At 35.4% G+C, this 19,001-nt stretch overlaps 1 protein-coding gene and 1 long non-coding RNA gene across 3 annotated transcripts in view; both read right to left on the reverse strand.

Moving 5' to 3' along the window:
- The window catches only part of LOC119577844, a 98,262-nt gene extending 93,209 nt beyond the window's left edge, over positions 1-5,053 (reverse strand). For both annotated transcript variants that reach the window (XM_037925447.1, XM_037925445.1), the window contains exons 1-2: positions 4,928-5,053; positions 4,652-4,773 (exon numbers count right to left, since the gene is read on the reverse strand). In XM_037925447.1, the coding sequence (XP_037781375.1) occupies positions 4,652-4,765 (114 nt within the window). In that variant the 5' untranslated portion in view covers positions 4,766-4,773; positions 4,928-5,053. The remainder of the gene's footprint in view (positions 1-4,651; positions 4,774-4,927) is intronic.
- Positions 413-1,934, reverse strand: LOC119577848. Its single transcript, XR_005229161.1, has 3 exons — positions 1,882-1,934; positions 1,594-1,710; positions 413-742 (listed from the first exon to the last, which is right to left on the reverse strand). It is a non-coding gene; the product is annotated as an uncharacterized LOC119577848 (long non-coding RNA).
- Positions 5,054-19,001: the final 13,948 nt, after the last annotated feature.

Genomic DNA, 19,001 nt, shown 5'->3' on the forward strand with positions numbered 1-19,001 from the left:
TATATATATATGTTGTATGTATATACATATGTTGTATGTGTCTATGTATGTGTAAATATGTATATGTATGAATGAATAAATGACTATATCACACATATTTATGTTTATGTTACTATATGTGTGTGTCTAAATAGTATATATATATATATATAAATAATTATTATATAACACAAACAAACAAGTTGTATGGCAATTAAATGAATTTTACTGAATCTGGAGAAATAAAATAATATTCATACACCGTTTTTGAAAGGAATGAGTCAATTTAACTTTACAATTTTATTTGATGGTATAATGTAACTAAATAACAAACTAAATATTATTGTTAGCTACCATGCGCATTACGATTCATCTGCGCGATTGTGATATGAATAGGGAAAAAAACTTGTATCTGCAAAATAATACTACAGCACACGTGTCACGATGTAAATCTCATATGCGTAGCAGCTGCTATCAATATATAAACATTAATCTTCCTGAGAGAGAAAGACATTACCTGATTTCCTCCTGCTAATTACAGTGGGAAATAAAGGAAAAGTTAATCTAAGTGTTCCTCTAATGCTTTCTCTCTAAGAGCCTTGGATTTCCAGAGCAAATTCAATCACACAACTAATCTGATAAAGTAATGATGAAGGTACATCATCAGTCATAATACACGGGAGTAATTCAGAGAGGTCAGCTTCGAAGCGGGTCTTCAGCGTCATCTTCAAGTGCGATTCGATGGTCATTACATAGTCACCATCTGGAAATATATATTCATACATATAAGTACAAACACTCATGAGTATAAATATATGCATGCAAAACACACACATACACGTACACATATGCATACATACATACATATGTAAACACAAACACACACATATATATATATATATATATATATATATATATATATATATATATATGTGTGTGTGTGTGTGTGTGTGTGTGTGTGTGTGTGTGTGTGTGTGTGTGTGTGTGTGCATAAATGAATAAGTAAAAATATATATATATATGTTATTCTAGTGTTCTGTCCCACAAGTCTTTTTTGGCATCCATTTTCTCCATGACACCATTCACCCCTCTTACACTGGACTGAGGGCCATTTTCAGAGATGTCTGCCACAAATACAAGGGAAAAATCTGTCATGGTGGTTTCCCTGACACATCACACACACATATAAATGTATGTGTATGTATACACATACACACACACATATATATGTGTGTTTGTGCATATATATGTGTGTGTGTATTTGTATATAGATATCCACATAAATACATATGTATATATAAAAATGAATAAATAGATAAGTGTACTTATATATATATACATATATATAGAAACTAATAGATAGAGGGAGAAAGAAAACAGATAGACAGAGAAAGAAAGAGGAAAGGTATACTGTATATCTATATTTACACATTTGTATACATATACATACACACACACACGTATATATGAATATATGTGTCTGTGTAAGTATGCACGTGCGTATGATTGTGTGTGTATATATATATATATATATATATATATATATATATATATATATATATATATGTCATACATATATGTATATATATCAGAAATAATCATTATAAGACTTACTTCAGTTAATACAGTGTCACTGAGGGCAGAGAACCGCGTGCTGGTCACCCTGCACGTGTACCGTGTGCGACCCTGTGCACTCAGCCGTCGCACAATCAGGTCGCCGGTGCCTGAGATCTAAATGCAAACATATTTAAACTATGATATGCAACTGTCATATGGGTTATCTGCTTAACACTGGTTACTCACTTCCAATAAAAATTTACTGTCTTATATATTTTCCCACCCTGATCTGTTCGATTTTAAAACTTTAATACAGTGGAATGTTGTAAAGAATGCTGGAATTACCTGATAAGTGTCGTCGCCAGAAATCCTCTCATCGTTGAGGAACCATTCCCAGTGACGTTGTGGCCCTGCGAGCGGCAAGGCAACGTCACAGAGTCCCCTACCATGGCCCATGGCCGCGGGGGAGTGTTGGTAGATGCGAGGCAGAGCGTTGACGAGGCCGCCTAGGCGGCACGTGGGGCCTTCCTCCAGTGCCTCGCTTTCGTCGCCTGTTCTCGTACCAGAGGATATACTTATTATTTCCACCGTAGCTTTTCGCACCTGTATCTATATTCTGTAGTAGGGATATTACATAGGTATTGCTAATTGTTCATTAACAGTGATGTGAACTTACCTACGATAACTACAGTAAAAAGACGAGAGTAAGACTTCTGACTCCGTGGTGCTCTCACTTCCAACTTGTATGTCGCCTGTGTAAGGATAAAAAAAAAAGAAAAAAAAGTTTAATGTAAAGGCAACTGCATATTTTCAAGTATGGTTAGGATGATCCTATGTTTGATGCTAACAGACCTGCTGTTGGTCGGACACGCAGTCCAAATAGACGACGGAGGAGATTTGCCAGCACAGAGGCAGAAGTAGACGCCGTCGAGGACAGCTCCTCCTCCAGACCCAGCATGTTAGTCGCTTCTTCCAGAAGCTCTTGGGGCGTGGAACCTACCTCGACCTGGCACCCTATATAAAATATTACCAAACTCGTTATTCTCCTTTATCTTAGTATGAAATATATTTAAAAGTCAATCATATACTCATATCTATCTATCTATCTATCTATCTATCTATCTATCTCTATATATATATATATATATATATATATATATATATATATATATTAGATATACTACAGAATGACATTGTAAGTCTAATTTTTAGTGCTGAGACATTTATGTGTTTGTTGACCTCTCGGTGCAGTGGCACGCCGTCCTTGTACCACGTGAGGACAGAGCCTGTGGGGGCGACCACCTCACACTGAAGGCGAGCGTCCTGACCACGCCGAACACCCGCCACCCGCGGCGAGCACTCGCTCGTCCACAGCACTTCGTCCCGCTCTTCCTCGCGCACCGCCTCACTCCTCTCTGTAGTAATTATCATGAGAGACTTTGTATGTGAACCTTGTTTGGCTTCATAGCAATAGTTGCAAATGTCCTTTCATGTGGAATCCATAAGAACTACAGACAGACATATACATGAATAATACTACTTACTTATTTCTGCTTTCAAAGGCGACTGGTCAAAGAATTTTCATCTAAAAAAGAAATAAAGAAAAAAATATTCTGTCAACAATGTCTGGGCGTTGATTTTATTTACACGGAAAAATCTCGAATGCTTTCCTCGTACAAAAACTGACAATATGCAATCAGGGAAATAGCGATGCACTCATATTCTCATCCAGGTTTTGCTCAGAGGCAAGATCATTGAACATTCATAGTGATGGGTAAAACTCTCGCAAACATTTCAAAATGTACCCTATTTATAACTGAAGGATAAACATGAAATGTGATGCCCAAACCAACTAAACAGTGTAACATACAATTACATTTTTATTCTACTGAAAGGAAATCTCTTAACACACATAATCATCGGACAATCAACATTCGAGAAATTAGTTTATCTTTAACTGAAATCTAGTGCTTGATATACTTCTTTAATAGCCCTTACCGAAGAGATCAATGCCACTTTGCAGACACAGCTGCCAGATGTCTTTCGACATACTCAGCCTACCAAATATCCTTCAGGTCCTCATCGCCAGTGTCCCTCATCCAAGATGAATGATTGATATTTAGTATGGTAACAAATCCTATTCCGCCAGATAGGTATCAATACCTTCAGAGTGACTCTTCCCGGAAAGCATAAGCGTAACCATTTTTTTCGCTATCCAAGTAGTCAGATACCCTTTGGTTTCACCTAAGCCAATCAATAGTTGTGCACCGTGTGAAGCTTGAAATTAGTCGTAGATAGAATTGCTATGATGTATTGTACAGGGTAAACAGTGAATAAAAAAATATATGAGGAAAAGATCTTATCTTGGTGGGAGAAAAATTGAGACAAACGTGAAATTGTGTTCATTCTCTAAGAGAAGGGGTATGCATTTGGCTGCTAAACTAGCTTAGCAAGAGAGGTCAACGTCGCATGTGTTGGGCAGGTCACTTGGTCTGATGGGTTGTTAAAAGCGTCACTTTAATATATAGTGAATGAGGGGCTCTGATGTTACCTCCTGTCAATGCAGGTAATCTCGTGGGACTCTCATCTATTTCCCCGTTGCACCTATAGCTGCCTTTATGGCAACAGCTCTGCTTGTAAGGTTGATGCACCGTTGCTGATTCTCCTGCTATATACATAGTCATTGTAGGTAAAAGTAGATCCTGCCTTTCCAGACTGTTGGTTGACAGAGCCATCCATAAAGATGGCAACTGTGTGACTTGCTGGGGAGAGAAACTTATTCCTGGCTCTGGTGAAATCCGTCTGTGAGCAGAGAGCCTTAGCATATGGAAGTGTATTCAAGACAAAGGAAACTGGAAGTGGGTCCCATGGTGGACATGGGCTGAATTGTCTGTGTGGAGTATCAACTCCTCTTGCTTTAATTATGGGCAACAGGTCTAGTGTCTCTGTAGAATTGCACATCTCTCTGTGCCACCTGAATCTTGGACTGGGTGGTTAAGAAGTCGAGATGATCGTGGAGCTCTTAGAACTATCCTCATAAATTTATTTTGAATTGTTTCTAGGGTAACCCAGGCTAGTCGTATCACATGCACAACTAGCAAATGTAACAACAAACCTTTGGCAGTCGCAGATGCGCATCGAATGGGACGCGGAGGCTGGATCCTCGAGCTGCCCAGTCACAGGACGCCATTGCCATCAGGCAGACCGCCAACAGGAGGACTCGGATCATTGTTTACGCTGGCAAAACGGATGAAGAGATTAGTAAACACGTATTACTTCTTGTGGTTGGTTACATCAGATGTTAGATATTTCAATATAAGATTATAACAGGCAAGACATAGACTATTGCAGATAATCAGATTCTGTTGTCCACCAGGCAACGCAGATGCACCTTTCCGAGCAAATTAAGGCAAAGAGAGCTGCACGTGCTGGAAACACGATCTTCTTCGGGATGAAAGAAACACTGTGGACTTCCTGTGATGCTCTTCGTCTTTTAAAGCTCAAAAAGAATCCGGTTACATCCCTGGAGAGCGATTTTCTAATGAGGCAATTCACACGGTTTCACAAGATGATAGCCATTATGTGCAGATAACCCGGAAAGTTGGCAATGGATTTTTGCTCTTTGCTCGCAATGAACTAATATTTTCGACTTCATCAACTTGCATTCACTGCAGTTTATTTGTATGTTTCCATTTTTCCCAGCAACACTAGGTAATATATGTGGTTACACTTGTGAGCCCGTATATATATATAGATATACATATATATATATATATATATATATATATATATATATATATATATGTATATATATACACATATATATGTATATATATATATATATATATATATATATATACCATGTATATATAGACACGATAATATATATGTATGTGTATATATGTATGTATGTATATATTTGCACAAACAAACACTATATATATGGGTATTTGTGTATACATACATATACATATGTATACACATATATATGGAAATATATAATTTCATATGTTTCATATGTATATATATTACTATATACATGTATGTATGTATATACATATATATGTGTGTGTATATAGTTCTAATTATATATACATACATATAGTACATGTGTAAGTATATACATACACATTTACATATATATAAGTATATGTATATATATTCTTACATATGTATTATATGAATGTATATATTACTATAAACTACACACACATGAATATGTACATACATACATATACATACATAAATATATATATATATATATATATATATATATATATATATATATATATATACATATATATATATATATATATATATATATATATATATATATGTATATATATATAATATACATATATATATATATATATATATATATATATATTATATATATATATATTGTATATACGTATGTGTATATATATGTATATATATATATATATATATATATATATATATATATATATATATATATATATTATATATATGCATTATAGATATAAGTATGAAAGATGGAATAATGTAATACCTCATTGATATAGATAAATAACAAACCTCACTGACTGGGAAACCGGATGGGCAGCACTAAATTAACTGTATCGCACGACCCACTAAAAGGAGTGTGCAACTAGGCTCTAACTAGCTCCATAGACATTACCTATCTACTCATACATGAGTAAGGATAGCGATGATTTACACACACTCCCTGTGGGCACTCGATGGAAACTGATTTAGAAATTCGAAAGCCAAGTCAAATGTATTGAGGTGTGTATAGATATATGAAAGATGGAATAATGCAGAGCCGCATTGATATAGGTATATAACAACCTTCCCTGACCGGGCCTCCAACCTAGGTCACTCCAGGTAAGAAGCCAGAGTGTTCGTCTAGTACTAGATAGCGAAATTGTCAGCAATATCAAGATCAATGACCTTCATATTACCTAGTATTGCTCCACAGTGACTTTGGATACCCATCATCTCAATTCATGCAAATGTTGAGAAGTGATTGTGCGAGAACACAGCCTGCCTTCACTTAATTAATAGAAAAGAAGCTCAACAGGCCCCATCACATTTTACAGCACCTTAAGTACTAGTATTCAGGCTTGTTATTAATCCAATAATCCTTGTTGGATGTCTCAGGATCTCCCAGAAGAATTTGCAATACACTGAATCAGATGCCACGAGGGTGATCCATTATGAATCGAAGTGCCAGGATACGGTCTATTGTGAATTTCCTAGGAGAAAATCCAGATTCCTCTCTAGTGCCTCAGTAGATGGTTTCAGATCCGTTTTAGAAAGATGTGGGCGAGAACTTTGCTTGGTAAGCTGAGCAGGGGAAATGAAAGTGATTTTGCTGCAGTCCACTGATTCTCTTCCCCTTTCCCGGGAAAAGGATGCCCCAGCATCTCAGCAGGTCAGGGGAATTATTACTGGCCCTCCCAGTTTATAGTCAGGACGGGCATGTAAGCCTTGCCTCATTACTTCATCACCAGCCATAAGTAGTTCAGCAGGGATATCGCATATGCCCACTGCTTTATTTCCCTTCGGCTTAGAAAAACTTTTCTCAAACCTTCAGTCGGGGGGGGGGTTTTCTTTGTTTTAAAAGGGTGTCCGGCACGGGTTTGGGCGATCCCCACTTGCTTTTCCAAACAAAATTGCTGGGGGGTTAAACCCTCATACAAATATTCACCCCAAAATTTTTTTTTCAAACCCCCTACTTTATCTGAAAATTACGGGCCCCTTTTCCTTTTATCAACTGTAGTCGTCGGGCGATGTTCCCATATGAAGGTGGGTGGCGGAAATACTCATCCCCCTTTTGGGGAAGAAAACCCTCACTCCCATCCAAACCCCTCGGTTGACTTCAAAAGGGGGAACCCTAGCCCCCCTTTTGGGGGGCTATGGCTCCGTTCTTTTAGGGCCTCCTACTGCTCCAAGTTTCCTTCGCAGAAAAACCCAAGGACCAAGATCCCCAAATTTTTCATGGATGGCAAAAGGGAGGCCCTGTGGAAGTTTTGATGTAGAGGCTGTATTTGGGGCAGGGAGGCTTATCCTGACTCCCTCCCTTTTTTGCATCAGGCTAGCCAGCAGGGCATTTTGGAAAGGGGGAAAAAGATTTGTAAGCATTTTCCCTCAAATGAAGGGGCCTACCACATCACCCGGGCAAACCCCAACCCCAATTTTATTTAGAGAGAGTAGATAATAAAAAGATAGATAGATAGTAGATTTTAGATGTGGATATAGATATAAAAAAACCTATGCAATATATATATATAAAGCTCCCAATATATATAGAGAGAGAAGAAAAAAAAAGGGAGAGAGATGTTTTATTGCAGTATTTTTTGGCCCACACACACAACCTAGGGTTGTGTGTTTTAAGAAATACATATGTCTTTGGAAAGTATACTACTAGGGGTAGTGTGTGTAATATAAATTTTTTAAGTTAAAATTATAATTTATATTTTCATTTTCCAAATTGAAAACTATTAATGATTTTCGACTCGACCCTGCTTCCGGTTATATTCTAGTGAAAAACTTTTGATGAAAAATCACACTAAATGGATAATAATGTGAACGATGCTTGTCATTAATTCTTAGTTTTGTGTTAATAGTTATTTTACAATAACATCAAATAGAATTAATATAAGTTGAATCTTATTCTTTTAAAACCCCCTTTTCTAAAAAATTTATATTTTTTTGAAAGGAAATCATCTTTTCACTTTCCGGAACCCCAAAGGGAAAAATTTAGCGTGTTTCAAATACCAAAAATTTAAGGTGGCAAATTTGTTCTGTCATTTATAGCACCATGCAAAAAAAGCCAAAAAGAGACAATGTAAAAGTTTTCATGCCCAAAAACTTTTTAATGACCCCCCACACACACACAAAATTGGGGTGTGCATTATATACTAAGGAAAAATTTGTGTGTGGTGCGATTAAGGAATATCTTTTTGGCCCTTGATACATGCACCCCCGATGTTATGATTTTTAGTGTCTCCACCCAGCCATTGCGTAGGTTCTAATTTGGGGTCTTAGATTGCCTTAAATTGTTTTTTGTAAAAGTAATTTTCTTGTAAAAAAAAATCACGTAAAAAATCATAGAACGTCATAACCGTTTCATTTAATGGTATAAAATTTTAAAATGGGATATAAAATTATAAAATAAAATATATATATATAAAATTTAAAACTAAAGGATTATATTTGGGAAAAAAACCCAAAATAACAAATAAAAATTGTTGCCACACCCCCTAAGGTTTCAGGGTTTTAACAATAAAAGCCCCCTTTTTCGGGGTAGGTTGTTTCCCTTAAATCATCATCAGACGCACAAGTTGTGACAGGTGGTATATAATATTATTTATTTTTTATTTTTCTTTTTATTTTTTATGCCAGAGCACATCAATATTAAAATATATTATGTGTGTGGGGTGTGTGTGTGAAATGTGTGTGTGCATGTGTATGTTCGTATGTGTGTGCATGTGCTTGTGTGTGTTTGTGTCTGTTTTACACGGGCACGCGAGGGAAAACGAATATTTTTTAAATTTGAAACTTTTTCATCCATTTTTTAACAGAAAAAATGAAAAATTTTTGGCCAGCAAAACCCAAAAGCCTCTTGGCCGACGGAGGGCAAGGACCCCCTTTTCCCGGGGGTTTTCTTGAAAGCAAAACCTGGCTTCCAAGAAAACTGTTCCGCAACCTTCCCTTTGAGTAAGCCGTTTATGTCGACAAAATTTTTTTATTCCGCGCAAAAAAATTGTGCGCCCTGACCAAAAAAAATGTAATAATGAGGGAAAAAAAAGGGGTCGGGATATTTTTCCCGCAAATTTATAATTATATTTTGACAACTCGCTTTTTGTAATAAAATAAGTTCAGAAACACTAAGAAAACGAAAAGGTTTGGGGTCGCCCCGAACAATCTTCAAAAAACCCTTTTTTCCCACCTTTTGCACACCCACACACATCCCATAAACACACACATGCATACACACCCCTTATCTATACATACACACAAAAAAACACACACGCGCGCGCACAAAAACACCCCCACGAAATATGGGTGTATTTAACTAAACAGTATTAATATATATATTTAACAGAAACCCGCCTGAAATGTACACTGAATATATTTTATATATATGCATATTATATATATAATATTATATATATATATATATATTTTATATATATATAAAATATAATATACATAAATGCATTACTTTTAAAATTACACATTATTTTTAAAATATATACAAAATGCACACAAACACATACACCATACAAACAAAAAAACCCAAAACAAAATATAACCCACACAAAAACACATATATATATATTTTCCTTTTGGGGTTTTATTAAATATATTATATACCACAGATGTCTAAATATTTTATTTTAATATGGTGTGTGTGGGTTGTAAAATTAACCCCGCTATTAATATATATATTTTAAATATATATATATTATAAAATTAAATATATATATAAAATATATATATATATATATGTTGTGTGTGGGTGTGGTGGGGTATATACATATGTTTTGGGGCCCTAGGGGTAATGTAAAAAATGAAAAAATGACTATACACACTATTTATGTTTTTTTATACTAATGTCGTATGTGTTTAGAAAAGTAAAAATAATAAATTATTTTATCACACAACAACAAGTTTTTTGGGCCCCTTAAAATATAAATTTTTTAACTGAATCGGGGGAAAATAAAATAAAAATTCATACACCGGTTTCAAAGGAATAAATTTAAATTTCCCTTTTAAAATTTTATTTGTTTAAAAATGTAATTTAATTAAAAAACTAAATTTATTGTTAGCTACCAAGCTCATTACAATTCATCTGCGCGATTGTATATAAAAAGGGAAAAAAAAAGGGAAATTGTATCTGCAAAAAAATACTACAGTACCGTGTCACGTTAAAAAACCATATGCGTAGCACTGTACAATTTTAAACATTAATCTTCCTTAGAGAGAAAACATTACCTGATTTCCTCCTGCTAATTACAATGGGAAATAAAGGAAAAAGTTATCTAAGGGTTCCCTCTAAGGCTTTCTCTCTGAAGGGGCCTTGGGGGTTTTCCCGAGCAAAATTTAGTCACACAACTAATCTTATAAAGTTTTTGGGAAAAAGGGACATTTTTTATAAAAATCCCCGGGGGTAAAATTTAGAGAGGTCAGCTCGGGAACGGGTCTTTTTAAACGGGGCATTTCAATGGGGATTTGATGGGCATTACATAGTCCAAAACCCTCTGGAAATATATATTAAAACATATAAATCAAAAACTCCTGAGTATAAAAGGGATATTGGGGAGGAAAACACCCCCAAAACACGGGCACATATGCTACATCCCTACATAGGGAAAAACAAAAAATACATATATTAAAATTTTTATATATTTTATATATTAAAATATATAATAATATATGTGTGTGTGTGTGTGTGTGTTGTGGTGTGTTTTGTTTTTGGGGTGTTTTGTGTGGCATAATTTAATAAAGGGAAAGATTATATAACATATATTTTTTAGTGTTCTGTCCCACAACAATTTTTTTTTTGGCATCCATTTTCTCCAGACACCATTCACCCCTCTTACCTGGATTTAGGGGCCCTTTTTCCCCGGATGTCTTCCACCAAAAACAAGGGGGGGCTGTCATGGAGGTTTCCCCGGGCCAAATCCCAACCAATATAAACGTTGTGATGTTACATATACACATACACATGTATATTTGTTTGTTTTGCATATATAATTGTGTTATTGGGGGTATAGATTTTCCACATAAATACATATGTACATCAAAATGAATAAATAAATAAATGTACTTATTTTTAATATATACATATATTAAAAAACTAAAAAGTAGAGGGAGAAAGAAAATAGATAGCCAAGAAAGAAAGAGGAAAGGTATCTGTATATCTATATTTACCATTTTATACTATACTGCACCCCACAACAAAACTTTTATAATTTAAAATAAGGGGTTTTTGGGGTGGGTGATTTTGCACGGGGGATGATTTTTGTATATTATAAAAAATATATTAATATTATATAATTTTATATATAATTATATTTAAAATTATTATCATACATATATGTTTTATATATCAGAAATAATCTTTTTAAGACTTACTTCATTAAAACAGTGGGCACTGAGGGAGAGAACCCCGTCGGGGCACCCTGCACGTGTACCGTGTGCGACCCTGTTTCACTCAGCCCTCGCACAAACAGTCCCCCGGGCCTAGATCTAAAAGCAAAAAATATTTTAAACCCATGGATTGCAACTGTCCCCATGGGGTTTTCCCTTTTCTTAACTGGTTTCTCTTTCCAATGAAAAATTTTAAAATGCTTATTATTTTCCACCCGATCTGTTTCGAGTTTAACTTTAATACAGTGGAAGTTTAAGAAATGCTGGAATTACCTTTATAATTTTCGTCGCCAAATCTCTCTCGTTGAGGAAACCCTTTCCCCATGACTTTTTGGCCCTGCAGCGGCAAAGGGAACTCACAGAGTCCCCTACTGGCCCCCTGGCCGCGGGGGGGTGTTGGTAGGTGCCCAGGCGAGCGTTGACGAAAGGCCCCCTGGGCGTTCAAAGTGGGGGGGTTTCCCCCCAGTGCCTCGCTTTCGTCGCCTGTTCTCTTTCCGAGGATTACTTATTTTTCCCCGTAGCGTTCGCACCTGTAAACCCATTTCTGTAAAAGGGGTTTAAAATAGGGATTGCCCAAATTTTTCCCTTTAACCCGTGATGTAACTTACCTACGATAACTACATAAAAAGACCCAGATTTAAAATTTTTGACTTCGTGGGGCTCCACTTCCAACTTTTTAAAGTCGCCTGTGTAAAGGGTAAAAAAAAAAAAAAAAAAAAAGTTTTTTAATTTAAAAAGGGAAATGCATATTTTTTAAGTATGGTTGGATGATCCCATGTTTATGCTAACAGACCTGCTTTTGGTCGGGCACGCAGTCCAAATGACGACGGAGGAATTTTGGGAGGACGGAGGCAGAATGGACACCGTTTTAGGAAAGCTCCTCCTCCCGACCCCGCATGTTAAATCGCTTCTTCCAAAGCTCTTGGGGGGTGGAAACCCACCCCCGACCTGGGGCCCCTATATAAAATTTCCCAAAATTTGTTATTCCCCCTTTATCTTAGTATGAAAATATATTTAAAAAGTCAATCATATACTCAAATCTATCTATCTACTAATAATATAAATATATAAATTTATATTAGGAGAGAGAGAGAGAGAGAGAAGAGAAGAGAGAGAAATATATATATAATATATACAATATATATATATATTTATTTATATATAATAATACTCAGAATGGCTTGTAGGTCAAATTTTTTTAGTTCGCGCTTTTATGTGTTTGTTGCCTCTCGGGCGTGGCACCGCCTTGTACCACGTGAGGCAGAGCCTGTGGGTCGCCCACCTCACATAAGGCGAGCGCCCACCACGCCGAACACCCGCCACCCGCGGCGACATCGCCGCCCCACAGACTTCTCCCGCTTTCCTCCGCACCGCCTACTCCCTTGTGGGAAATTACATGAAGCTTTTATGTGAACCTTTTTTGGTTCATAGAAATATTTTAAAAGTTTTTTCATGTGGAACCCTGAGAACACAAAACAGACAATACATGAAAAATAATACTTACTTTTTTTGCTTTAAAAGGCGATGGTCAAGATGTTCATCTAAAAAAGACATAAAGAAAAAATATTCTGTAAACAGTTGGGCGTTGATTCTTTTTAAGGGAAAAAAATCTCGATGCGTCCTCGTAAAAAAACTGACAATATGTAATCACGAAAATAGCGATGCACTAAATTTCTCATCCAGGTGTTGCTCAGGGGAAAGATCTTTGAAAATTCATAGTGATCGGTAAACTCTCTAAAACATTTAAAATTACCCTATTTATAACTAAAGGAAAAACCCTGAATTGTGATCCCCAAAACCAACTAACAGTGTAACATACTTTTACATTTTTATTCTACTGAAAAAACTTTTAAAACACCTAATCATCGGAAAATCAACATTCAGAAATTATTTTATTTTTAAACTGAAATCTAGGCTTGATTACTTCTTTAATCCCCCTTACCGAAAGATAAATGCCACTTTGCAGACCAGCTCCAATTCTTCGACTACTAGCCCCCAAATATCCTTCAGGTCCTCATCGCCAGTGCCCCTCATCCAAATAAATGATTGATTTTTGTATGGAAAAAATCCTATTCCCCCAGATAGGATCAATACCTTCAGGGTGACTCCCCCGGGGAAAGCAAAAAGCGTAACCTTTTTTTTTCGTTTCCCAAAGTAGTCAGATAGCGGGGTTTTTCCCTAACCATCAATAGTTTGTGCACCGTGTGAAGCTTGAAATTAGTCGTAGATAGAATTGTTTATGTTTTTGTACAGGGAAAACAGTGAAAAAAAAGAATTATGAGGAAAAGATCTTATTTGGTGGGGGAAAAAATTGAACAAACGTGAAATTGTTTTATTCTCAAGAGAAGGGTATGCTTTGGCTAAACTACTTAGAAGAGAGTCAAGTCGCATTTTTTTTGGGGCGGGTCCTTGGTCTGAGGGGTTTTTAAAGCGTCACTTTAATATATATGTGAGGGGCTCTGATGTTACCTCCTGTCAATCCCGGGTAATCTCGGGGGACTCTCTTTTTCCCCGTTGCACCTTACTGCCTTAGGCAACAGCCTGCTTGAAAGGTGATGCCCCGTTGCGTTCTCCTGCTATTCATGTATTGTAGGTAAAAGTAGACCCTCCCTTTCCAAAGTTGGTTGAAGAGCCATCCATAAAGATGAAAACTGTGTGATTGGGGGGAGAAAACACCCCTGGTTTGGGTAAAATCCGTCTGGAGAAGAGAGCCTTAGCATAGGGAAGGTTTAAAACAAAGGGAAAACGGAAGGGGGCCCCATGGTGGACAGGGGCTAAATTGTCTGTGTGGGTAAAAAACTCCTCTGGCTTTAATTATGGGCAACAGGTCTAATGTCTCTATAGAATTGCACATCTCTCTTCCCCCCTAATCTTGGACGGGGTTTAGAAGTCGGATGACGGGAGCTCTTAGAACTACCCTCAAAAATTTTTTGAATTGTTTCTGGGGTAACCCAGGCTAGTCGTATCCTGCACAACTAGCAAAGTAACAAAAAACCTTTGGCGTCGCAATGCGCATCGAATGGACGCGGAGGCGGGATCCTCGAGCGCCCAGTCCAGGCCCTTGCCATCAGGCAGCCGCCAACAGGGGACTGGTCTTTGTTTGCGGAAAACGGAGAAGAGATTAGAAAAACACGTATTACTTCTTGGGTTTGGTTTACATCAGATGTTAGATATTTAAATAAAAGTTATAACAGGCAAGACATAGACTTTGCAGATAATCAGATTCTGTTGTCCCCGGGAAAGCAGACGCACCTTTTCCCAGCAAAATTTGGCAAAGAGGCTGCACGTGCTGGAAAAAGATCTTCTTTGGGTAAAGAAAACTGTGGACTTCCGTGATGCTCTTCGTCTTTTAAGCTCAAAAAAAAAATCCGGGTTTCATCCCTGGAGAGCGATTTTCTAATGGGCAATTCACCGGTTTTACAAGATATACCTTATTGCAGATAAACCGGGGAAAATTTGGCAAAAAGGATTTTTTCTCTTTTCTCGCAAGAAAAAATATTTTTGACTTCATCAACTTGCATTCCGCAGTTTTATTGTAGTTTTCCCTTTTTCCCAGCAACACTAGGGAATATATGTTTTTCCTTTTTTTCCCGCAAACTAGGAAAATATGTGGGTTTCACTTGGGCCCCTATATATTTTATAACATATATATATATATATAATATTTTATAATATATAATATATATTATATATATATGTTATATTACACCTTTTTTATTATTGTATATTCTTTATATATTATATTTTAAATTTTAAATTATATATATATATAACACTGTATATAAGACACGATAAATATAGTATGTGTATATATGTATGTAGGGATAGTAATTGCACACAGCACAAAAACACACACACACACACCACAATATATATATTAATATATATTATATATATATATAATATTTTATAAAATATAATTTTTTTGCACAAAACAAACATAAAATTTGGGTATTTTTGTATAATACATATATTTTTCACATAAATGGAAAAAAAAAATTTTCTAGTTTCATATGTATATAATTACTATTACATTTAGGTAGATATACTTATGTGGGGTTATTTGTTTCTAATATATATACATCAAAAGTCATGTTGTATATACATACACATTTATATATATAAGTATATGTATATATATTTTTACATATGTATTATTGAAGTATATTTTTTATAAATACACACACATGATATTAAAAACATAATATACATACTAAATATATTTTATATATATATATATTATATATATAATAATAAATATATATTATACATATTATATATATATAAAATAATATTATTTTATATAATTATATATTTGTGTGTATGTATATGTTATATATTATATATATATATATAATATATATATTTATAATAAAATAATATATATATTATGATTTGTTTGTGTTTCATATTTGTTTATGTATGCATGTATGCTGTGTGTGTGTGTATTTTAATATATTTAATATATATATATATATATTATATATATATAATATATATAATATATATTTTTATTGATGTATCTATATATTATATATTTATATTAAAATATATAATATATATTTATAATTTTATTATTATATGTAATTTATATATATATATATATTTTTATATATTATAATATGCATTATAGATTAAGATGAAAAATGGAATAATGTAATCCTCTTGATTAGATAAAAAACAAAACCCCCTGACTGGGGAAAACCCGGGGGCACACTAAATTTAAATGTTCGCACGACCCATAAAAGGGTGGGAACTAGGGTCTAACTAGCTCCTAGACATTACCTATCTCTCATACATGAGAAAGGGTCGATGATTACACACATCCCTGTGGGCACCCGGGAAAAGATTTAGAAAATTTGAAAGCAAATCAAATGTATTGAGGTTTGGGATAATATTGAAAATGGGAAAATGCAAAACCGCATTTATATAGGTAATAAAAACCTTCCCCACCGGGCCCCAACCTAGGTCCTCCAGTAAGAAGCCAGAGTGGGTTTGTCTATACTAATAGCGAATTTAGCAAAATCAAATAATGACCTTTTTATATTACCTATATTGCCCACAGTGTTTGGGTCCCTCATCTCAAATTTATGCAAATGTTGGAATGATTGTGCGAAACACAGCCTGCCTTCACTTAATTAAAAGAAAAGCTCAACGGCCCCCTCACATTTACAGCACCTTAAGTCTAATTCAGGTTTTTATTAATCCAAAAATCCTTGTTGGATTCTCAGGTTTCCCCAAAAATTTGCAATACACTGAATCGATCCCACGAGGGTGACCCTTATGAATCGAAGTCCAGATAGGGTCTATTTAATTCCTGGGAAAAAACCCAAATTTTCCCTCTCTAGTCCCCTCAGTAGGGGTTTTCGATCCTTTTTAAAAATTTGTGGGCCGAGAACTTTGCTTGGTATGCTGAGCAGTGTGATGCAAGTGTACTTGCTGCAGTCCTACTGATTCTCTTTCACCTTCCAGAGAAGGATGACCATGCATCTCAGCAGGTCAGGGGGAATTAGTACTGGACTGCCAGATGATAGTCAGGACAGCATGAAAAGTTTTTCCTCTTTATTTCTCCCGCCAAAAGTATTCAGCAGGGATATGCTATGCCCTGCTTTATTTCCCTTCGGCTTAGAGAACATTTCTCTAACTTCAGTCAGGGTAGGAGGTTCTTTGTTTTTAATTTTGTCCGGGGCACGGGATTGCGTGCCCTTTGCATAAAACTAATTGGGGAGGGTCAACCTCATACAAAATATTCAGCCCAAATTTTTCAAACTCCTACATGATCTGAGATGATCAGGCCATTCGTTGATCAGACTGTAGTCGTCTGCGATGTTACACCATATGAAGGTGGGTAGCAGGCAATACATCATCCACCTGTGGGGGAAGAGAGAACCTCACTCCCATCCTGAACCCCGTCAGTTGACTTCACAACGGGAAGTCATAGCCCACGCTGGTGGGCTATGGCTCCATTCTTTTAGGGCCTCCTACTGCTCCAAGATCCTTCGCAGTTAAACCAAGGACCACAGAGTACCCAGTTTTCATGGATGGGACAAAGGGGGGCCTGTGGAAAATCTTTATGTAGAGGCTTGATTTTGGGATGGAGGGTTTCCTGACTGCTCCCCTTTTTTTCATCAGCTACCAGCATGGCAGTTTAAAATGAAAGATTTTTTAAGCACTTTCTTAATGAAGAGCTACCCCCCACCCTGAGCAGAAGCCCCAAGCAAAATATATAGAGAAGATGATAGATAGATAGATGATGATAGATAAAAAAGTGTGGATAAGATATAAAACCATGAATATATATAAAAAAAAGTCCCAAAATATAAGAGAGAGAGAAAAAAAGAAGAAATTTTTATTGCAGTATATGTGGACACACACACAACATATGTGTGGTTTTTTAAGTAACATATGTACAGGTAAATATACTACTAGAGTATTTTGTGTAATTAAATGTATAAGTATACTAAATTTATATTTTCATATTTTCCCAAAATTTTCTATGTAATATTTTCGACTGACCCTGCTTCCGGTTATTCTAGTGGAAAAACTTTTGATGAAAAAACACACTAAATGGTATAATTTTTGGGAAAGATGCTTGTCATTATTTTTAGTTTTTGTTAATAGTTATTTTTTAAAAAAACAATAGAATTAATATAATTAATCTTACTTTTCAAATCCTTTTAAAAATTATATTCTTTGAAAGGAAATCATCATTTCACTTTCCGGGGAACTTCCAAGGAGAAATTAGCGTGTTTCGAATACCATACAATAAGGTGGCTAATTGTGTACGTGTCATGTATATGCACCATGCAACAAAGCCACAAAGAGACAATGTAAAAGATTCATGCGCATAACTTGTGAATGACCCACACACACACACATATATGTGTGTGCATTATATACATAAGTATAAATGTGTGTGTGTGACGATTAAGGAAATATCTTGTGTCATTGATACATGCACTCCGATGTTTGAGTTTTAGTGTCTCCAACGCCCTTGCGTAGGTCAACTTTGGGGCTTGATTACTTCATTGTTTCTGTAAAAGTAATGTCTTGGTAAAAATCAACTGTAGAAAAATCAAAAGAAATCATAACCGTTTTTTAGTATTTATATAATTATTTATTTAATATTAATTTTTATTTATATATATATAAACTCAAAATTAACTGGAAAAAAAAAACCAAAAAAAAAAAATGAATTGTTTTCCCACCCATAAGGTTTTTCCCGGGTTAAAATAAAGTCCCTCTTTCGTGGGAGGTTCTTCCTTAAATCATCATCAGACGCACAAGTTGTGACAGATGGCTATATATATATTTATTTATTT

This window comes from Penaeus monodon, chromosome 10 (genome assembly GCF_015228065.2).
Source record: "Penaeus monodon isolate SGIC_2016 chromosome 10, NSTDA_Pmon_1, whole genome shotgun sequence".
Lineage (NCBI taxonomy): Eukaryota > Metazoa > Arthropoda > Malacostraca > Decapoda > Penaeidae > Penaeus > Penaeus monodon.